Raw genomic sequence first — 20,828 nt, forward strand, 5'->3', positions numbered from 1 at the left:
GAACTTCCCACTTGGAATGTAGCCAAGAGGGAAACTAGCTCAGGCACAGGGACGTTCCTCACACTACTGTTTACCACAGCCAAGAGCCAGCAGTAAACTGAGTGCAACAGGAGGGCTGCGAAAGTGAAGGCTGCATAGTTGTATGAAGGCACTTATGCCATTCCCAACCACACTGCTTTACAAAACAGAAACCAAGTATGCGGAGGTATGGGCCTGCAATCCCAGTTCCTCAACAAGGTGAAGTAGGAAGATGGGGAGTTTGAAGCTAGCCTGGGCAAGTACTTCCAGAGCCTCTGCTCTTTTTGTTTCTGAGCATGCTCAAGGCCCTGGGCTCAATCCTCAGTAACGCAATGGGTGACAAGGGAAATGTAGGTTGCAGGGTCCTTGCTGGCATAATCAGAAGTGGTGTTACTCTAACTTTTGGCTCCACTAAGTTTTTAATCACTTATTTTTTGTTTATTTGTTGCTTCTTTTATTTATTTTTTATTTTTATTTATTTATTTGAGAGAAAGAGGCAGATAGAAAGAGCGAGTGAGAGAGAATGGGTGTGCCAGGGCCTCCAGCCACTGCAAACGAACTCAACACGTGCGCCCCTTGTGCATCTGGCTAACATGGGTCCTGGAGAATCGAGCCTTGAATAAGGGTCCTTAGGTTTCACAGACAAGTGCTTAACTGCTAAGCCATCTCTCCAGCCCTGTTTGTTTTTGACATAGGGTCCTCTTACATGCCTCAGGCTGGCTTGTAATTCCAGATCCTCTTGCCTCAGCCTCTTGAGTGCTAGGATTACATGTGTGCACTACCAGGCCCAAGGCAAATATCTAGCATTGAATCAGTGCATAGCACTTAGCAGATAATTACTTAATGAATCAAAAGAGAACTGGCAAGGAAAACCATGAAGTTCTAAGTCTCCAAGAAGCAAAGGAAAAATCAAAATAGTTTGTTGTGGGCTGGAGGGATCGCTTAGTGGTTAAGACATTTGCCTGCAAAGCCAAAGGACCCAGGTTCGATTCCCCAGGACCATGTTAGCCAGACGCACAAGGGGGCACACACATTTGGAGTTCGTTTGTAGTGGCTGGAGGTCCTGGAGTGCCCATTCTCTCTCTCTCTCTCCCTCTTTCTCTACCAAATAAATAAATAAGTAAAAAATATAGTGTGTTGTTTTAACAAAAGCTTCCATCTACTAGGTGACTGTGGTGCCGCGGGACTCACGGTCTCCTAAACGAACAATGGTAGCATTTAAGATCTGTGAAACAGGGTCATCTACACCCAGCCTCCAAGACTAGGCAACAGGGATGGTAGGGGCAGAGTATATGGCAAAGGGTAGAGGACTAGCTCACCTTGAGGGGCAGGTAGGCAGCAATAGTGATCCGAGCACTCAGATGGACATGGCCATGTGTGTAGCTCACAAGGAGTGTGGTGGACCCCTGGACCTCAGCTCTTGCCCTGACCCCACTGCAGTGCTCAGGCCCTGGTGGCAGCCTCCCTGAAAACAAACAAACAAAAAAGTCAATGTGAACTTGCTGTAGGTGGGAAAGGCGTGGAAGGCTGAAGGTCCCTCTTTCATCCTTAGCTGTATATATGACCTCATTCTATTATCATTTAAATTTTCTAGGGACTAGAGGTATAATTTAGTGGCAGAACACTTGTATAGTTTAACAATGCCCTGGGTTCCATTCTTAGGACCACACAAACACAATTAAAGTATAAGTCAGGTATATAACAAAATGAATACATATAGTAACTTCTACTAGGACTGCCTCATTGTACTGTTTCCACAATGGAGACCACAGAGCACGAGCAGTTCCACCTGCCTTCCTTAACTAGATACTGTTGGCTGTGCATCTTTTACCTGCATTTCTGTAGAACACAGTGCTATGTAAATGTACAGCAAGACATTCCCCTGCTATTCAGAACATTCGAGTTGGCTGCAGCTTGGGCTATGTGAAACAGTACTGATATGAACATATGTAAGCCTATCTTTGGAGGACACACTTGGCACCCCTGCTGGCTGTGTCCCAAGGATAAGCACACACATGTGCAGCTTTAGTCATTTTGCCAAGTATCTTTCCCAAAACAGTTATAACAAGTATGTTGCAACTAGCAGCTAGTCCTCATCCCTGCCATTGTTTTCATAAAATTGTAATTGTTTTCAAAAAATTATTAATCTGAATTCTGGTAGTAGACACGTAACATACATGTGCTACTTTAACATTCTTTCTGTGTACAATTCAGCAGCACTGGGTAGAGTCACGTGGTTGCACAAGCATCACCACCAGCTTTCACACCAGTCCTTTGTCTTGCTACACGCTATGCTCTTTCACAGCAACGGTCGATTATTCCCCTCCCCCAGCCACTCCTCCCACCATTCTTCCTGTCTCCATGAATTTGAGCGCCTCGTGGAAGTAGAGTCACATAGTGTTGACCCTTTTGTGACTGACTTATTTAACTCAACAGAATGTCTTTAAGGGTCGTTGGCGTGGAGCGGTGTCAGAATGTCCTTCCTTCCTAAGGATGGACAATATTCCCATAGGCAGGTGCTACAAGTCCTTTACCCAGTCCTCTGCTAATGGACATCTGGGCTCGCTCTACTTTCAGTTTTGAGTTTGAATTTTCAATAATAGGGGATACATGCCCACAAATGCGATTTACTGGCTCATATGGATATCCTGGTCAGTTTGGGGAGAGGGGGAGCCACCATATTGTTTTCCATATAAGCTTTTATTTATTTTTGTGTTGCATTTTTTCCTATGCTTTTGACTATATATCATGTTCAGAGAAATACCTATTTAAGTCCTTTGCTCCATGTTCATCATTATCTGTTTTATTATTGTTGCCACACAGGCTCTTTATATATTCTACATCTGAACTCCTCACCAGGTAAGTCATTCATAAATACTTTCTACCATTCTATAGCTGCTTTTGCCTAACAGGGAACTTGGTATGGCCCCTTTCCACAGAACCGTGTTACATGTACTTTGAATTTCAGGAGAGAGATGCCACTCCCCTTCCCTGGAGACTACATGTGCCCATCTACTCTCTGGCTCAGTGTGTCCCAGGGTGGGCTCCACATGCACCAGGCACCTACTGCAATGGCCTGCCGGAGTCCCAGAGTCCCATGAGCATCTGCATGTCCTGATGGGGAGTCCAAGCTTTGGAGATGAACATTTTTCACACAAACTGCACTAAGCACAGGATGATGCAAAGCCCCACATTACTCTACGTGCAGGAAAACTTCAGGTATTTGCTAAGGGAAATTTTGAGTACCCAGGGTTTCTATCTTGGCTGCTATCTTCAGAACTCACACTTCTTGAAAAATTCCTACAGCAATCGTTCAAACAGAAATTGGCCTGGATACCCATGACCTCACAGTGCCAACCACCACCTTCACAAGGCCTTCATAATAGGAGGAAAAGATGATGGACATCAAAATAAAAGAGACTGATTGAGAGGGGGAGGGGATAGGATGGAGAATGGGTTTGTGAAAGGGAAAGTGAGGGAAAGGAGGGAATTATCATGGTTTATTGTCTGTATGTATGGAAGCTGTCAATAAAACAATGTTTTAGAGCTGGGCATGGTGGCACACGCCTTTAATCCCAGCACTCAGGAGGCAGAGGTGGTGTATCGCTGTGAGTTCAAGGGCACCCTGAGACTGCATAGTGAATTCCAGGTCAGCCAGGACTAGAGTGCTGCCCTCCTTCCTCCCTGTGTACCAAAGTGCAGCAGCTCTAGATATAATCACAACTACCAGTGTGCACAGCCACTTGGCTCCAAAGGCCACGCAAAAAAACACCTCTACTATTCAAGGCTCCCAAGCCCTGCCAGGAACACATACTCCTCTGTCAAACACGGTCAGTGGCTCTCAGTGCCTTGCCAGATCAGGCTCTCTGTGATGGGACAGACCCTACCATTCAATCCCCACTGTATGCAAAAGCCCCATAGACTTGCCTACCTCTGGGCCACAGCACAGGGACACTCACCCACCAATGAATGCTTTCTGGCTATTATTTCTACCACCCTGCCCAAATCTCAAACCCTGCTCCTACTCGAAAGCTCATATGCCCTTCAGCTTTCCTAATCTGCAAATCAAAGGAAATGCTCACCCTACCTGATTCCAACTTCTGGGAGGCTACAACTCACAGTAACTAGAGCCCCAGGTCTGCACCCCAATCCTGCTCAGGCCACATGTGACCCTGGAGAACTAAGCAGTCATGAGCATCTTCACTGGCCTAACAGAGCTCTTCCTATGGTGGAGGTAACATCTGCATGAGGCCAGACATTCAAAACACTTGCTTCACACCTGTGGGGCTGACACTTCACTGCCAGGCACCACCCGCACCACAACCATGGACAGCGTCAAGTGCCCTTCCTTGTGTGGTACCTGTCTGTGTCCTAAGACCTCTGTTTAGAAATTTGACCACCTACACAGAGAACCCAGTACATCTGGGTCCAGTCCCACTGTCTGACACCTGCTCAACAACATTGGCTTACCTGGAAGTGGCTGGAACACGCCCTGGTTCTCCACCTCCAACATCAAGTCAAAGTGGGAGCAGTCACTCAGAGCAACCACCTCATCGGCCCCACCAGGCATAAGGCCACTGATCCTCAGGGGAAGCTCCAGGGTCTGACCCACTCGTGCCTCCACCTGGCACGGGATGAACTCCATACTGCTGGGCTCAATCACATATACCTGGAGACCAAGAAGAGACCCAGGCCCATTAACCTCCATGGGAAGGGCCAGCCCACTGTGCTGCTTGGGCTTATTAAGTGCTGCTGTGGGTGGGACACTGATACTTCAGGTAGAGGGCAGAGCTGGGCATGGGGACAGAGCAATCAGAGAAGGCCTCTCCAAGAAGTGATCAAAGAAGCCACTCCTGAGCCACATGAGAGGAGGCCAGAAGGTCTGGGGAGGACCATTCTGAGTGAGGAGCTGGTCCAATGGCTGCAGAGGTTAGGAAGCAGCGGAAGTGACACTCAAGTAAAGTACTCTCACTGTTCAGTGGGCATAATGTCTGCTCTGCCAGCCTCTGCCTCCCTGTCCTGAAGGATACCCAGGTTCCCTCTCCTGATGAGCAGCCAGCATGAGGAGAGGCCTGCAGGACCCAAGGACAGCTGGGGGTCAAGGCAGGAAACAGCCTCTGGCCAGAAGCCAGTTCCAATAACCGTGACCCACAGCTGCCTCTTGAGGAGTATCTTCAAGTTATGGCTGAGCCATGAGAGGAAGGTGGCAGTTACTGAAAGGAGGAAGGGGCCAGGACAACAGGTTCACAACTGAGCCAAGTACTAGGCAGGTGGGCAACCTCTAACAGGCCTGTTAAATTATTTGTATCTGAGAACAGATCTGTCTTTAGCAAATGTGTGATTCCCACTAAAAAGACCAGAGTAACCTTCTACTTATGCCCCCAACAAAGTCAGAGGCTGGGATTGGACATACCATGGGGCTTCAGTTTCTGCCTTAAGTTCAAGTGAGAAAACAGAAGGGGACCTCAGAGCAGAGGTCAGGTAGGGCTGACTGAGGTTTGGCTGCAGATGGCTCCTCCACCAACCACCACTGCTAAGTGAGCTGCTGCCCACTAGTCAGGGTCAAACACCAGGTGCAAGTCCAGGGACAGGACACAGAATTTGCACTTCAACGGGACCAAGAGCAGAAGCATGCTGCAAACTCAGTCCTCTTTCTGTACAATTTTTCAGTCTTGTGTTCAGTAATCCTCCCAATTTGAGATTCGTATTTTTCAGGTGTGGAGAACTTTTTGAAATGACCTTGTGTAACCTTGTCCTCTGTGCTCTGCTTTCCTCTCTTCTCCTCTCCTCTCCAGAGGCCCTGACTGCAGGGATTGGTTTTCCTGGCCCCACTGCTATCTACTATTTCCTCTATCCCCAAATTGGTGCTATAATTCTCAAGAGCAGGGCTGGGACTGGCCCATCAGTCCCTCACATACCATTGCCATCAGACAGAGGAAGGAACAAGAGCTCAAGCAGATTCTGGATAAGCCTAAAGGCTGGGAGAAGAGCACAGCTAGGGTTCCTATCCCAAGTTTCCCCACAGGCTGTACTCACCTTCATTTCACCAAAGTGTAGAGGATTTTGGACATCTTGAGCCTGGATCACACTGAGTCCAGTGTCACTGCCTGTGGTCATCACACCCTTGACGGTGACTGTAGCAACCATGTGGCTTGATGAAGACCAGCTAAAGTTCCCACTGCCCCCATGGGCCTAAGGAAGAAAATGACCATGGGCTCATTCAGCCACCTGTCCCTACCTGCATGGGGAAAACCACAGTATTCACTCGCACATACAATTACCCACAGAGCCACACTAACATATGCATCCATTCACACCCAGGTGTTCAGCTGCTCAACTACTCACACGTGATGGACTACTCAGAAATGCTCACTGCCATGCACATTTTGAATCCCAATAAGTAATCATTTCTAGAAAATGCTATTTTTGTTCTTTTGTTTTGAGGTAGGGTCTCAGTCTAGCTCATGCTGACCTGGAATTTACTCTATAGTCTCAGGGTGGCCTCGAGCTCATGACGATCCTCCTACCTCTGCCTCCCAAGTGCTGGGATTAAAGGCGTGCGCCACCACGCCCAGCCTAAAAAATGCTTTTTTAAAAAAAATATTTATTTATTTGTGATGGGGGGGAGGGAGAGAATGAGCGTATCAGGACCTCCAGCCACTGCTCCAGATGCATGCACCACCTTGTGAATCTGGCTTACGTGGGTCCTGGGGAACTGAGCCTCAAACCAGGGTCCTTAGGCTTCACAGGCAAGCGCTTACCTCTAAGCCATCTCTTACAGCCCCAAAATGCTTTTGACTGTGCATGTATATATAGTGTACATGCATGTGTGCAAGTTCACATCTATGTGGGTGCCTGTATGTTCCACATGTTCACACTCACCTCAAACCTCACACATCCACTTATACTCTCAGTCACTTCTTACACCCACATTCATATTCACTGATATTGATACACACATAACTCACTATACTCACACACATTCACTTACTCTCCAATGGTACATTATCATACAGGTATACACAAACCTTCCTATGTTCAAACTCACACATACAACTCACAGCTATCCACGCTCTCACAATTATGCACACGGCCAATACCCTTTCCATGAAAAAATGAGGAATTTGGTCCTCATTCTCTCCACCCTGTCTCTTTTCCATTTCTCATACTCTGGGGACTGACACACACATACACAGACATGACACTGGTCCTGGAACCTCCCAGGGATCAGGCTGGAATGGGAACCATCCCAGACCACAGAGCCACTGTGTTCTCCCAATACACAGCCCTGCCTGCTTCTAGCCATATGCTGGGGAATAAATGCCAGAGCCTCTTCTCCCAGGTCAGGGGTCACACCTGAAGCCCCAGCTGCAATAAAAGTGACACACCTGAGCAGGCAGGTGCCAGTGCACAGACAAAACAATTGTGTGTACATTACTTTCAAAGGTAATTAACCCAAGGAAGGACTGGGAATATGGCTCAGTCAGTAAAATGCTGGCCACATGAATGAGAGGACCGGAGTTTGGGTTGCCAGCACCCACATAAATGTCATGCAGGCATGGAAGCCAACTATAATCCCAGGGCTCAGGAGTCGGGGGCAGAGATAGGATCCCCAGAGCAAGCTGGCTAACTAGACTAGCAGAATCAGCAAGTTCTGAGGTTTAGTGAGAAAGCCTGTCTTACTCAATATATAAGGTGGTCTACTTCTGACCTCCATATGCATACATATGTGCATGCACACCTGGACCCACCCATGTGAACACACATACATTCCATGTATATACAACATATACACATGCAAAAAATATTTTTTAGAAAAATGACAGTTAATTGGAATCCAAGCTTGTGTCTCATTTCTTCATTTTAGTTATTTGCTTTTCCCCTTATTAACTAGCTTCGTTACTATCAGGGATACCTCAAGAAACATAAAAACCACATATTCTCTGATTTAAAACTGTCTCTGACCTTAGGAGAATAATATTAAAGGAAATAGGAGGGCCAGGTGTGGCGGTACACACACATCCTAGCACTTGGCTTGCTGAAACAAGATAGTGAGTTTGCAGCCAACCTGGACTACTTAGTTAGATCCTGTCAGGAGAGGCTGGAGAGAGGGAGAGAGAGGGAAAGGAGAAAGAGAAGCAAAACACTCACAATCTCATGGAAACACTCCAAAGAAGGCACCCAGAGGTGGTGTCCCACCTACCTTTATGGCATACTGATAGGCTCCTGTCTTTAGTTGCCATGGAAATGTCAGGATACTGGGATAGAGTGTGATAGGAATGTGAATGTCCACCTCCTGCTGATTCCACACAGGCACCTGTAGCACATGGACCCCACCATCCTGAAAGGGTGAGAATGCTGCATGTCACCATGAATATCACATCATCACCAGTATCTTCCAGTTATGCAGAGCCCTTGCCCCTCTCTGTTGATCAGGCCAAAGGTAGGCATGTGCTTGTGAGAGTTTAGAAAGAATGCTAGGCAGTCCTTAGCCTGCTCAGACCTCATAGGGATGGCTTTCCATAGTGCTATAATGGCCACCCATGTAGATATAGTAGCCTAAATGTTCAGGGATCCCTGACAGAAAGGACATGGTACAGACGGGGGCCTCACTCAAAACCCAGAGCTGCATGGCAGATGAGGAGTATCATTGTCTGGGGCACAGACGCCTCCCTTGTGCTATGTAATGTTGCCTATAAAGGTCTACAGCTTCACATGGAGTAAAGCAGGGGGGCCCCACACCAATCAATGTGCTATGTGGTGAAATACTGTTCCTATCTAAAACCAATCAGGTTTGCCCACATGAAAGAAAGAAACAAAAGACTAGAATCAGCTCAAACAAAACAGATGAAGGGACTCTAGTGGGCCTGGTGCCCAATGCCATGTCCCTAAACAAGTTCCAACGCAGTCCTGGAAAGCACAGGGCACTTTTTCCAGGTGATACCAACTTGCCTGGTCCACCACAGAGCTGAGGACTGCACTGATGGTTGTCTGGCCACTCTGAATGGCCCGGACGTGATGATACGACCCATTCTGGGAAGACGACAGGACCTCAAAAAACTCAGCAGGAAGTGTAGCTTCAATCCGGATGTTCTAGAAGGTGAACAGGATGAGTGAGAGAGATATTTTCATTGACTGTCCTAAATTGTTTATCAGGTATGGATTTTATAAACATCACTTCTATTAGTGGTCACAGTGGAGCTTGAGGGCATGGAGACACTTTTGAGAGGCAGGAAAGTGTGATTTCAGTAAAGATATGGCACTCTACAACAAAGCAAAGGTCAAGGGGCTCTGCTGGGCTCAGAGGCGTCCGAACGTAGGCAGGAGTTGGATAAAGCCGTGGACCAGCATTCTGATGACTCTGGCCTTTGATGGCACCCAATCTCCCTACTCCCGCACAGCACACTCCCATGACCCTGCCCTGTACTTCCAGCTCCTGTGCAATGTTTAGGGCAGTTCACCTGTTGTTACCTTTCCTAGGCCTGGGGTTACATCTAAGAAGCAGTTAATAAAAAGGGGAAGGAGAATAATCAAGTCTCTGGGATTTGACTTAAAACAAATACCAATCACTCATCTTCAGTCAACAAAATGAGGAAAATAATGACTTCTGCACACTGGGGGAAAAAAAGGGGGGGAGGGAATCTGGCCTCCTTCTACAACCCTCCACCACCACCAGGAAGGTCAGGTGATCTAAGGGCCCCGGGAAGTTCCCCCAATACCAAGAGTGGCCACCTTGCCTCCAAATGTTCCCATTCATCTTAACATGCCTGCCCAGAGCAAGAATCCTAACTGAAGTAGCCTTGGTCACGGGGGAGGGGCAGGGGTCTGGAAGGTAGCAGGTGTTCCTGGACCTAGCAATGTTCCCTAACCCTCTGCAAAGCAGAATGGACTCTTGGCCTCCAGGAACCCAGACTCCATGCAAGGGGCAGGACAGTGCCCTTTGTGGAGATAGCACAGTGCTGTGGAGCTGTGGTGCCAGCTCACAGGCTAACAGGTCTTAAGGTGTTCCAGGGACCCCATGGCATTATCTCCACAGACCTAAGAGCAGCACAGGAAGTCCAGGAGCCCTACGGCCTCAAGGCTGCTCTATAGGAAGCTGCTCTAGATGAGGTACCCATAACCTACTTCATCCCCTCACCAGAACGCCAGCAAGCACTTACGTCAGACAGGTAGACTCTGTTGCTAGATCTGTCAAATACTTCGATGGTGATTGCATACAAGCGGCCAGTTTCCAGCACCCACCTGTCACCAGGGTGGACTGTGAACCCTAAAACCAAAGTGGGAGGCTCAGCATTTGGGCTACGGGGGCAACAAAACTGAGGAAGAGCTAAGACCAAACATCATTGGTCTGAGGCTCACCAGAGTTCACCAATTTCTTCTTTCAAAGAGGCTGCTGAGGAGACAGGACCTGATGGCTACCATTAGGACTGAACCCAGAGAACCAGAGCTGATCTTTCTGATTCCTGGGGGCCAACACTGAACACGCCTGCTCTGAACTCTGGACTCATGAAAACTGAATCCCATCAAGCCTGGGCTTTGAGGCCATAGCAGATCAAAGCTCTGACTCCCAGCAAGCCTGAGGTAACCATAGGTCTAGGCTATAAGGCCAAGGCTGGTCTAGACTTTGGGGCTGAAGCAGATCTAGCCTGAGGACACAGCAGTTCTAGTCTAAGGCCATGGCATATGAAGGTTCTGAATCTGTAGCTAGTTAGTGTGGGGCCATGGCTGGTTTAGCCTTTGGCCAACGTAAGTTGAGCTCGGGGCTAAAGTAGTCTGTTGAAGGCCACAACAGTCTAGATTCTGAGACTGAAGCATGGATAGTTTAAGGTGATGGTAGGTCTCATTCATCTGGAGACACAGCAGGTCCAAGCTCTCAGGCAGGACAAGCCTGAGGCCATGGTAGATCTAGGCTCTGGCTAAAGAGCCTCCAAGAGCTCTGGACAAGGTGGGTCTAGGCTGATGTGCTAAGCACTGCCCTTCCCCATGTGAGCCAGCCGTTATTCAGCCTTCTCTGCCTGTTTCACCTAAGATGCTACATCAGCTACTCTATCCCTGTGATGTCATTTGTTTTCTCACTGTGGCCCAACCTGTTCCTCTGCCAAGTTGCCCTTCCTATCACATAAGTACCTTCTGAATGAGTGCCCACCCCACACGAACTCTCTGAAGTCTTCCCTCTACATCCATGTTGACTAACTCCCAACACTATCCTGCCCATTTGCACTGGCCTGTTCTGTGAAGCAATCTAAGAACTGGACTTACTGCCATGACTCCAGTGTCCAGAATAGACCAGGCAGACAGCACCACATAACACTGCTAAATAAAGGAATGTCCACACACACAAAACTACCCTTTCTACCTTGTCAACTGTCAACTGAGGCCTGGACTGAAATAGGTTTTCCAGCTGCCTGACAAGACTCTTGTGGGTTTGCTGCATGTCAAATAAATGGTCTCCTGACTGAAGAACATCTGTGTGCTCAACAGGTGAGTCACTTCAGACCCTAGGAAATATTAACATGCCCCAAAGGTCCCAGCCACTGGCTGTCATGCAGCTCCTGGGGCCTAGCTGTGCCTCTCCATTGCTTCAGATTCCTTCCCTAAATGCCTCCTGCGTCTTCCTACCAGGGCATTTGTAACTGTCACATCACCTTGGGGCCTATCTGCAACTCAGTTGACAAAAAGGTTCTAATCTTGAAAGGTCCACAGCAATGGTCAGCTCTGCATGAAGCTCTGGCACAACGACAACAAAAAAGAGGCAACACCCTGCACCCCTCCCTACTGCCTGGCAATGTGAGTTCAGGGCTCATGAACCTGAGCCTGGCTGGTAGAGGAAATGGCAGTGCAAAAGCTACTGCTGTTCTTTATTGTTTGCTTTACACACACATACACAATATTTATTTTTTTAACTGGCAACTTCTGTACTTACATACAACAAACCATGGTATTTCCCTCCCCTCCCTGCTTTCCCCTTCATAACTCTGCTCTCCATTATATCCCCCCCTCTCTCCATTAGTCTCTCTTTTAATTTGATGTCATCATTGTTTGATATGGCTTTCTAGTACTAGGAATTGAGCCCAGGGTCACTTACATACTAGCCAAGACGTATACAGCTGAGCTATGCCCCAGCTCATGCTTTTGCTTTTTAGTTCTTGAACTCATGGAGTCACACACAAGCAATGTCCAGGAAGCCCAGGAGGTCACACTCACCCAAGTATCCAGCTTCAACAACGTAGATGGTGCCGTTGGGCAGCCTAGAAGCCCCCTGCATGCGGATACCTGAATTCTTAATTAAGGACAAAACAAAAAGCTGCCAATAAATCAGCTGGTGCTCTAGCTTGGCTCAGGTGGGTTAACCACTATGCACACATGGCATGGCATGGAAGAGGGGGTGCAAACCCTCGGTTTAGGTCAATTGGAGTAAAGATGTTTCAACGTCAAGGTTTTGCCTTTCCACCCTACCAAAGCAGAATCTTGGTAAGGGATCCCAAGGGCAAAGGCATGCAGTCAATTTGGGACATCAATTCCTTGTACGCCAGTGTTCACATGGCCGCTGCCAGCACCCACCCCCACCTATTGGGCCGGCACCACCTGAGAAGTTTCTAGAGGCCAGGAATGATGTTTGCCTCCCACCACAGCCTCCCGTCCCTGGGAGTCTCTTGGTGAGTCACCACAGAGGTGAGCAATTCCACTCGGTGGTGCTGCTATTTAGGTTCTTTCTGATTTTCAGACAGATGGGGGAAACTGGGCTATTTTTAGTCTGGCTGGCTTTCAGGGAGAAAAACAACCTGACTTCAAAGCAGTAGGCACGACAGGCAATGAAGACACACTGTCAGAGAAAAGGATACTCCTGTGGCCCAGGACCAGGTTGCTCTGCCCCAGCTGCACGGCAGTGACCCTTGATGTGTCCTGAGCCAGGATGGCCACAGGCCGGGCAGGGTCTCCTTCGGGATCTGGGATACTGTTCTGAAGCTGCAGCTCATACTGATCGGAAGGCATCAAGAGTTCTGGGCACAAAACAAAAACAAATAAAAAGAAACAGAAAGGGGAACATGAGGACATGACATGCTCAGCCCAATATGGCTACCTCTAGCCCGAACCTCTGGGCTCTGCCACCAGCCCAGCACTGTCAGCACAGCTGCTTGGAGTGTTTGCTTCATTTTTCCTAAAATCATTGTCCTTGTCTGAGGACAGAGAAGAAAGAGATTCCATGAATTTTCTGAGGCACTCGTTTTTCCTGCCTGCCCTAGTTGTGGGCCTTTTTGTTTTGTTTTGTTTGCTTTGTGGGACGTTTTGTTGTTTTTTCCTTTTGCGGTTATAGTTTAGCCTCTAAGATTTCCAACTGCTTGAAGAACAATCACATTAAACCACGTCTGATCATCCCTTAAGTGAGCAAACTCTTAGCTTTTCCATCGGAGGGATTAGTGTGAGTTTATGTTCCCGTCCATCCATCCAGTTCCCAAAAAAGCTCTGGCTGATGGTATGCCACTGGGTTTTAGGTACTATGTCTCTTATCCTGACATCCTCAGTATCCATTCTATCCATTTTATGCACAAAGGACTCATGCAGCAAGAGCCAGGGACACAGGACAATTCCCGAGGAAATAAAAGGCTCGAATGAAACCCATCATCAACCCTTTGGGCTGAGAGCAGGAGCGCTTTGGCTTTTGATACAAATGACAACTGCTGAGCAGGAATTCAACTCCCTAGCAAACAGAAAGGAAAAGGGAAGGAAGCAGTTGATCAAGGAATGAAGGTGCCTCAGGCCCATGCTAGATGTCTCCTGAGCATACTCCTTCATCTCATTTCTCCATATCCCTGGGAACAGGAACTACTGACACCCACACTTTAGAGATTAGGAGACTGAGGACATCAAGAAGAAGCTGAGGGTCTGCTTATGCTCTGAGTGTGCTGGAAGGTCATTTGCTGCAGTCTTGGTCCTCAGTGTGGTGAGAGCTTAAAAGCTATGACCTAGGGAAAGGTGGTTAGGCTAAGTTCTCCTAGAGCCCTGGATATCTCACAAAAGTAGGATGTTCCAAAACTCAGCTCTGGTGAGGAACTCTCAGCAAACCAGTGATGGGAGAGCAACCAAGAAGCAGTTGTCACACTGCCACATGGGAAGCAGGAGAGAATGAGTGGGGCCGGGTTTGGGCTTTTACAACAACCTTAACACAGAAGTCAAGGATCCCACAGAGCAGCCTAATCCCTTGGAAGGACATCTAAATAAGCACCTCTAAATCCCACCTCTTAAAGGTTCCATCAATTCTCATCACATACTAGCTTCAACACATGAATATTTGGAGTCAAACCACATCAAGGACTAAGGTCCCCACCTGAAAGCCCCTTCCTGCAGACAATATAACTGACCCTGTGCTAAGCTCCAGGAACTCCTCCTTGCCTCCTTTACTTCCATGGGGAGCCACGATTTAACTGTCTTCCCCTCCACTGGTCTATGGGCTGCAGGAAGATGGGTCCAGCTAACTGTTATATATTCAGTGCCCAGTAAAGTACTGGCACAGACCAGTGCTCACTGGTGTTTGCAAGAAAGGAAACATCCAGGCAAAGGGAAGTCAGACACAAAGGAAATAAGATAGGGAAGGAAAGGGGAAAAATACATTTTTAAGGAAAGAAGGAGAAAGAGAGAGAGAATCAATTTGCAGGCCTAATGACCCAGAACACAGACAAGTCCTGGAACTGTCATTCAACCTAGAATTCTCTTGAGCCTCTCATAGGAAGTCATGCCAGACAGAAATCTTAGGAAATTCAGGCCCCCTGTAAGGGTAAAATTCCCCTGCCTTTTCAGGTTAATAAAACTGTTAGAAATGGGAGCTGAAGAGATGGCTCAGTGGTTAAAGGCGCTTGCTTGCAAAATCTGATGGCCTGAATTTGATTTCCCAATACCCATGTAAAAGCTAGATGCACAAGGTGGCGCGTGTGTCTGGAGTTCATTTACCATGGAAAGATGCCCTGGCCCACCCATTCTCATTCTCTCTTTCTCCTTGAAAAAATAAAAAAAAAAAAAACTTTAAAAACTATTGCAAATGACAGTGATATGAGTTACACTGCAACTATTAAAAACCCATCTAAAGAAAATGGAAGCACTTCCAGCTGGCTGTCACATTCCTGGTGAAACAACACTGTCAGGCTGTTTTCCCAGAGGCTCTAGTGCCCACTAGTAACATTAGTAAACACTATCCCACCATCCATCAGACAGGCATGTAAGCAACTGAGAGAAGCAGCTCATCTCTTTTCTGTCCGGGGTATTGCCATGGGCTCCCATTCCTTAACTTCTGTGGCAGCTCCATCACCAAGTCCTCAAGGTATCTGAACCCTTGGGGTGTATAGTTCTTTGGAACATGAATCCCTGTACTAGTTACTATCCCTCCTCCCCCACTGTGACAAGACACTTAAGGGCTTACTTTGGGTCACAGTGTGAGGAGGAACGCATGGTAGTGGGAGCATGGGGGAGCTGTTTATGCTGCCCACAGTCAGGACGCAGAAAGCAATGAATGTTAGTGCTCCACCTGCTTTCTCCTTGCGATTTGTCTGGGGTTCTGCCGGGTTCCTCCCCGGCGGATAGGTAGTGCTGAGGGAGGACCAGGCCCGCTGGTTCCTCCCAGGGCGCTGAGGAGGAAGGGAGGTCCCAACAGGGTTCCAACCCAGAGATGGTACTGCTCACTTTCACAGACAGACTCCTCCACCTCAGAGGTTTAACTCTTTGCAAACACCCTCACAGTTGTGCCCAGACATTTGTCTCCTAAGCAATTCCAAGCCCCATCAAATTGAAAACTGGGGATAAATACCACAACCCTTGAACTGATTTAGGGTATATTCTTTGAAATTAAAAAAAAAAAACAAACAAAAAAAAAAAAACACAGGGCTAGAGAGATGGCTCAGCAGCATTTGCCTGTAAAGGCTGAGTGTGATTCCCCAAGACCCACATAAAGCCAGATGCAGTGATGCATGCATCTGGAATTCATTAGCAGCAGCTGGATGCCCTGTTGTGTCCATTCTCTCCCCCTCCCCCCTCTCTCTCTCTTCGAAAATAAATAAACAAAAATATTTTTTAAAATATTTATTTGAGAGACAGAGAGGCAGATAGAATGGGCACACAAGGACCTCTAGCCACTGCAAATGAACTCCAGATGCATGCAGAACCTTTTGCATCTGGCTTACGTGGGTACTGGGGAATTGAACCTGGGTCCTTAGGCTTCACAAGCAAATGCCTTAACTGCTATGCCATCTCTCCAGGCCAAAAGTATATTTGGAAAAGCAATCAGAGCTGGTGAGATGGCTTAGCAGTTAAGACGCTTGCCTACAAAGTCAAAGGACCCAGGATCAATTCCCCAGAACCCACATAAGCCAGAGATGGCATATGCATCTGGAGTTCATTTGCAGTGGCTTAAGGCCATGGCATGCCCATCCTCTCTCAATCTGTCACTTTCTATCTCTCTCAAATAAATAATAAAAAGTTCTTTATAAAGCAAACTTCTCTAAAAATAAGGCCCACCTCTCCTAGCCATGGTGGGTTTCCCCTCCCCATTTGGGGCACAGTTTCATCTTCCAGAAAGTCTATGTGAGGGATTTATCTCCAGCTTTTGGAGGAGCAGTGGTTTGCTCAAGTTTGCTTAGCTTAACTGCAAGCAAGCAAGAGGCAAAACCTACTCTAACAATAGCCCCATAGCTCTGAAGCTGCTCGAAGTGAAATGAAAGCAGACTGAGATATCTGTATGTCCCTATTGACAGCATCAGTCACAATAACCAAAGATGAAAGCCATCCAACTCCTGATGGACAGATGAATAAACAAAATGTGGTAAGACAAATGCCAGAACAAGCGAAGAACCTTCAGAGTACGCTATGTGAAATAACCCAAAGAACCAGTACTGCAGGATTCCATTTCTGTGATGTCCTGAGAGCAAATTCACAGAGACAATAAGAAGAGGTTTGTGGATTCTGGGGCAGGGGAAAGGGAAGGAGAGTTAGTGTTTAATGTAGACACAGCTTCAGTTTGGGAAGATGGAAAAGTTCTGGAGACAGATGGTGGTGAGAGCTACAAAACACTGCAAAGACACTTAATGCCACTCAAGGCTACACTTAGAAAAAGTTACAATGATAATCTTTGTATCTCATGTACCTTTATCACAGGAAAAAAAAAGTGGGAAGCATTTGCCATGATTAGCAGATCACAAACACACCTGTAATTTTCCCTTGCCTGATCTTCTGCACCCTGTAGCGAATGGAGGTCCCCACCAGCAGGTAGACATCATATGCTGGATTCAGAAGGATGTTCTCCAAGATCAGCAGCCTGACTTCTGCAGGACGAACATTCTTGGCATAAAGAAAAGGACAGAATCAGTGAGGTTGCGGTGGAACTGGGGACAGGGTAACCACAGGTAAGAGAGCTTTAGAAGTATTCTGTTTCTGTTCTTACACCATTGTGAGGGTTGCCCCAGAGTTCAGCCTATGCTGGGCAGGCATCTCAGCTATGGCCTCAGCCCTGAGTTCCATGTTTGTTTTTTAATGTTTCATTATGTTCCTTGGGAATACGGAAGTTAAGAGTAAAGAAACAGGCACAAGCCCACACCTTCAGACACCGGGAGTGCTACAAAAACCCTGTAGGTGTGACGGGCATGCACTCAAAATTATTACTGCTAAAAAACATAACTGTGCGTCATGCATGTTATATCTCAGTTTAAAGTGACAATAATTAAACTGAGAGGAGTTGGGAATGATGTCTATGGACACTGTGGACAGTAGAAGCTCAAGTTCTCACCCCACAAAAGCCCCAAGGTTCAGGATGGCTGAGAAAGCAAAGACTTCAGCTCCCACTCCCTGGCCCCCTTTCCTAGCTCATCCTCAGCCCCACCTGGTCCTCAGAAAACAACATGAGACAGAGATAAGACTATGAGACCTCACTTAGTATACTCTGGTGTTGGATTTTCCAGGGTCCTGCAGTTTTCACAGTCTTAGGACAATTTGATATTAGATACTCCTTTAAGGTATATAAAAATTGATGCAAAGGTGCTGGGCGTGGTGGTGCACGCCTTTAATCCCAGCACTAGGGAGGCAGAGGTAGGATTGCCGTGAGTTTGAGGCCACCCTGAGACTCTATGGTGAATTCCATGTCAGTCTGCTACAGTGAGACCCTACCTTGAAAAACCAATATATGTGTATATATACACACATACACACACATACATACATGCATACATATATATACGCATATATATGTATATACATATCCATATATGTGTGTGTGTGTGTATATATATATATATATATATATATACACACACACACATATATATATTACAAAGATGATGATTCATGTTGACAGAAATGCAAACACACTGTTCTTAGTGGAGGTGTAACTGCTCATCATCCTGCAGATTTAGGGTTTCTATCTCTGTAAAATCATTTCTTCATCTCTGATGGCCTCCATAAATATCAGATGGTTGGATTCTCCCATAAGCTTGTTGTGATTTTATAGGTTTCCTCACTTAGCAGTAAGTTATATGTTATTTTTGACACATTAAAAAAAAAAAAAAAGATATATCCAGCATCTCCTGTGGGCCTGGCTCTGGAGCAAGTGTTTTCTAGCATGGCAGGCAGGAAGGATAGCGAGCTTGTCACTGGACATGATCACCTTCCCAGTTCGGGGGACCAGCCACAGAGAAACTGTCTCCCAGTATTACCCACACAGTTCTATGGGCTCAACCCCTGTGACAGAACATACACCTATGTGTCCAAAGCCTTAGGGCTTCTCAAACAACTGACTAAGTCACTAGAGAAAAAGATGGCTCAGAAGACCTCTTTGCTGGCCACTTTACAAAATTAGATGGCAGACAGAGCTCCCCATCCCTCATGTGCTCCACAACTAGGCAGGTGAAAGGCAGATATGAGAGCCACAGATCATTCTAGGAAAGGGCTGGGTAGACACCACTCATAGGAACACAGCTCAACCTGCTCCTGGCCCTCCTTCCTGACAGGGCACTGTCAGCAACACATCCATCTCCAAGTTTTTAGTACTGGGGAGAGGCTACTTAGAAGGACCAGGGAGAGGTGGGGAGATCTAGCCCTCCACAAATGCGACCACTGAGCCTGTCTCAGAGCCACACTGGAGCATGGAGCAACAATGGAAGACATGTGGGGCTCTGGCTTTTCTAAGTTTCAAATGTGTCCCTGTATCAGTGTGTCCCTGCATCATGATGGAAATAAAGTAAGTATTGAGTATCGAGCTGCTCAGGTAACTCCCTCAGATGTTGACCTCTGGAGCCTCAATCTGCCTTCACTATGCTATGACTCAAACAAACCTAATCAACAGAAAGACCTAGAAGTCCTGGCATCCGTTTCCATGTTCCAGTGTCTCCCCAAGTATCTACAGGAAAGGTCATCCTGACTCCACTGGAAGGGGTAGCACCCCACGGCCCACCTTGTAGACAGCCTCCTGAATGCGAGCCTTGAGCTTAGAGCTCCCAGTCTTCATTCCAGACACCAGAATGGTGTCCCCCTGCTTGGCCGCCTGCTCCATCTCTGAGATGTAAGAAGGAGGTATATATGTAGACTCTAAGAAGGTGAGAATTCTAGAAAAAGAAAGTGTTGTCAAATGTGAACACAAGTTTCTCCAAAATCCAATACAAGATCAATGCTTCCTACTGGGGGCTGGACCCTGGAATAAATGGTGTCACCCTCATGGAACACTACTGCTTGGAAACAAGTCCCTGCCTCAGAGTTGCCAATGTCTTTATGAAAACTTCAGATTTGTGACCCCTTGCCTAGGAATCAACACTACAGCAATTCTCATGTGTAGTAACAATCACTGGAATTGGAGACTTTGGGCTTGGTCCAAATGGAAATTAAGAAGCAAGCCCAAGACTCCAAAGAGGGTGAGTAATGCCAATCACCAGCCACAGTGGGTCAGTAACATTAACCAGGTCCCCAGAGAAGTTAGTAATGCACCAGCAGCTCCCACAGCTGATAAGTAAGGATGGCTTGAGGAATACCTACTGAATAGTTTCTCCCTTCAGCTTAAATTTATAAACAAGCCTTCCAAATCAGCCCAAGAAAATGCAATCTGGGCTGAAGAGATACCCTGTGAAGCCTAAGGACCAAGGTCCAATTCCCCAGTATCCTCAGAAGCCATATGCACAAGGTGGCGCATGTGTCTGGAGTTCACTTGTAGTGGCTGGAGACCTGGTACACCCATTTTTTTCTACCCCACCTCAAATAAATAAATATTAAAAAGAAAACCAAAAGGAAAAACGCAATCTGCCAGACATGCACCTATTTCCCACCCCCAGAATCAGTCCAATCTGAGCTACATTATAGTTCCTTTCATGGTTATATCAAGTGTCACAAGCTGAATTTAATGAAATCTTAGGAACAATCTTATTCTGACATGCCTCTGCATGTTAGATTTCAGTTAACATTCAGCACACACACTAAGTGACCAAAAAGCTGGGAGGTGTGGCCTGCTATAGTAAGGAAACAGCATCTATTTAGGTTACACAAGGCCAAGAGAGGGGCCTGAGCACACCTCCATCTGCCAACCTTAATGACAGCCTCAGAAGTGGGCAGAGTCACCACCAGCTTCTCTGTCTCACAGAGGAAGAAGCTGAGGCTTCAAAGGAATACATTCCCTACCAAAGGCCACATGCTGGAAACAACAAGGCCAGCACTGGAAAGCAGAACCTTTGGCTCTACGGCCTGTGTTAAAGGTTTTATAAAATATCGGCACCCTGAAACTGGTTCAGAGGACAAGTGGAGGGTAAAGGTCCCAGCCCCAGGAGGGTGAGTCAGCTTGTGAGCTTCAGAGT

General features: G+C 47.1%; 1 protein-coding gene across 1 annotated transcript in view; it reads right to left on the reverse strand.

Annotated features, from left to right (window-relative positions):
* Window positions 1-20,828, reverse strand: part of Nup210 (nucleoporin 210) — a 106,341-nt gene that overhangs the window by 54,951 nt on the left and 30,562 nt on the right. Inside the window, exons 5-14 of the mRNA XM_045152547.1 lie at window positions 19,445-19,595; window positions 17,208-17,340; window positions 12,861-13,019; window positions 12,223-12,291; window positions 10,179-10,285; window positions 8,971-9,111; window positions 8,222-8,359; window positions 6,055-6,210; window positions 4,489-4,687; window positions 1,338-1,483 (exon numbers count right to left, since the gene is read on the reverse strand). Of these exons, the coding sequence (XP_045008482.1) occupies window positions 1,338-1,483; window positions 4,489-4,687; window positions 6,055-6,210; window positions 8,222-8,359; window positions 8,971-9,111; window positions 10,179-10,285; window positions 12,223-12,291; window positions 12,861-13,019; window positions 17,208-17,340; window positions 19,445-19,595 (1,399 nt within the window). The remainder of the gene's footprint in view (window positions 1-1,337; window positions 1,484-4,488; window positions 4,688-6,054; window positions 6,211-8,221; window positions 8,360-8,970; window positions 9,112-10,178; window positions 10,286-12,222; window positions 12,292-12,860; window positions 13,020-17,207; window positions 17,341-19,444; window positions 19,596-20,828) is intronic.

This window comes from Jaculus jaculus, chromosome 6, assembly GCF_020740685.1.
Source record: "Jaculus jaculus isolate mJacJac1 chromosome 6, mJacJac1.mat.Y.cur, whole genome shotgun sequence".
Lineage (NCBI taxonomy): Eukaryota > Metazoa > Chordata > Mammalia > Rodentia > Dipodidae > Jaculus > Jaculus jaculus.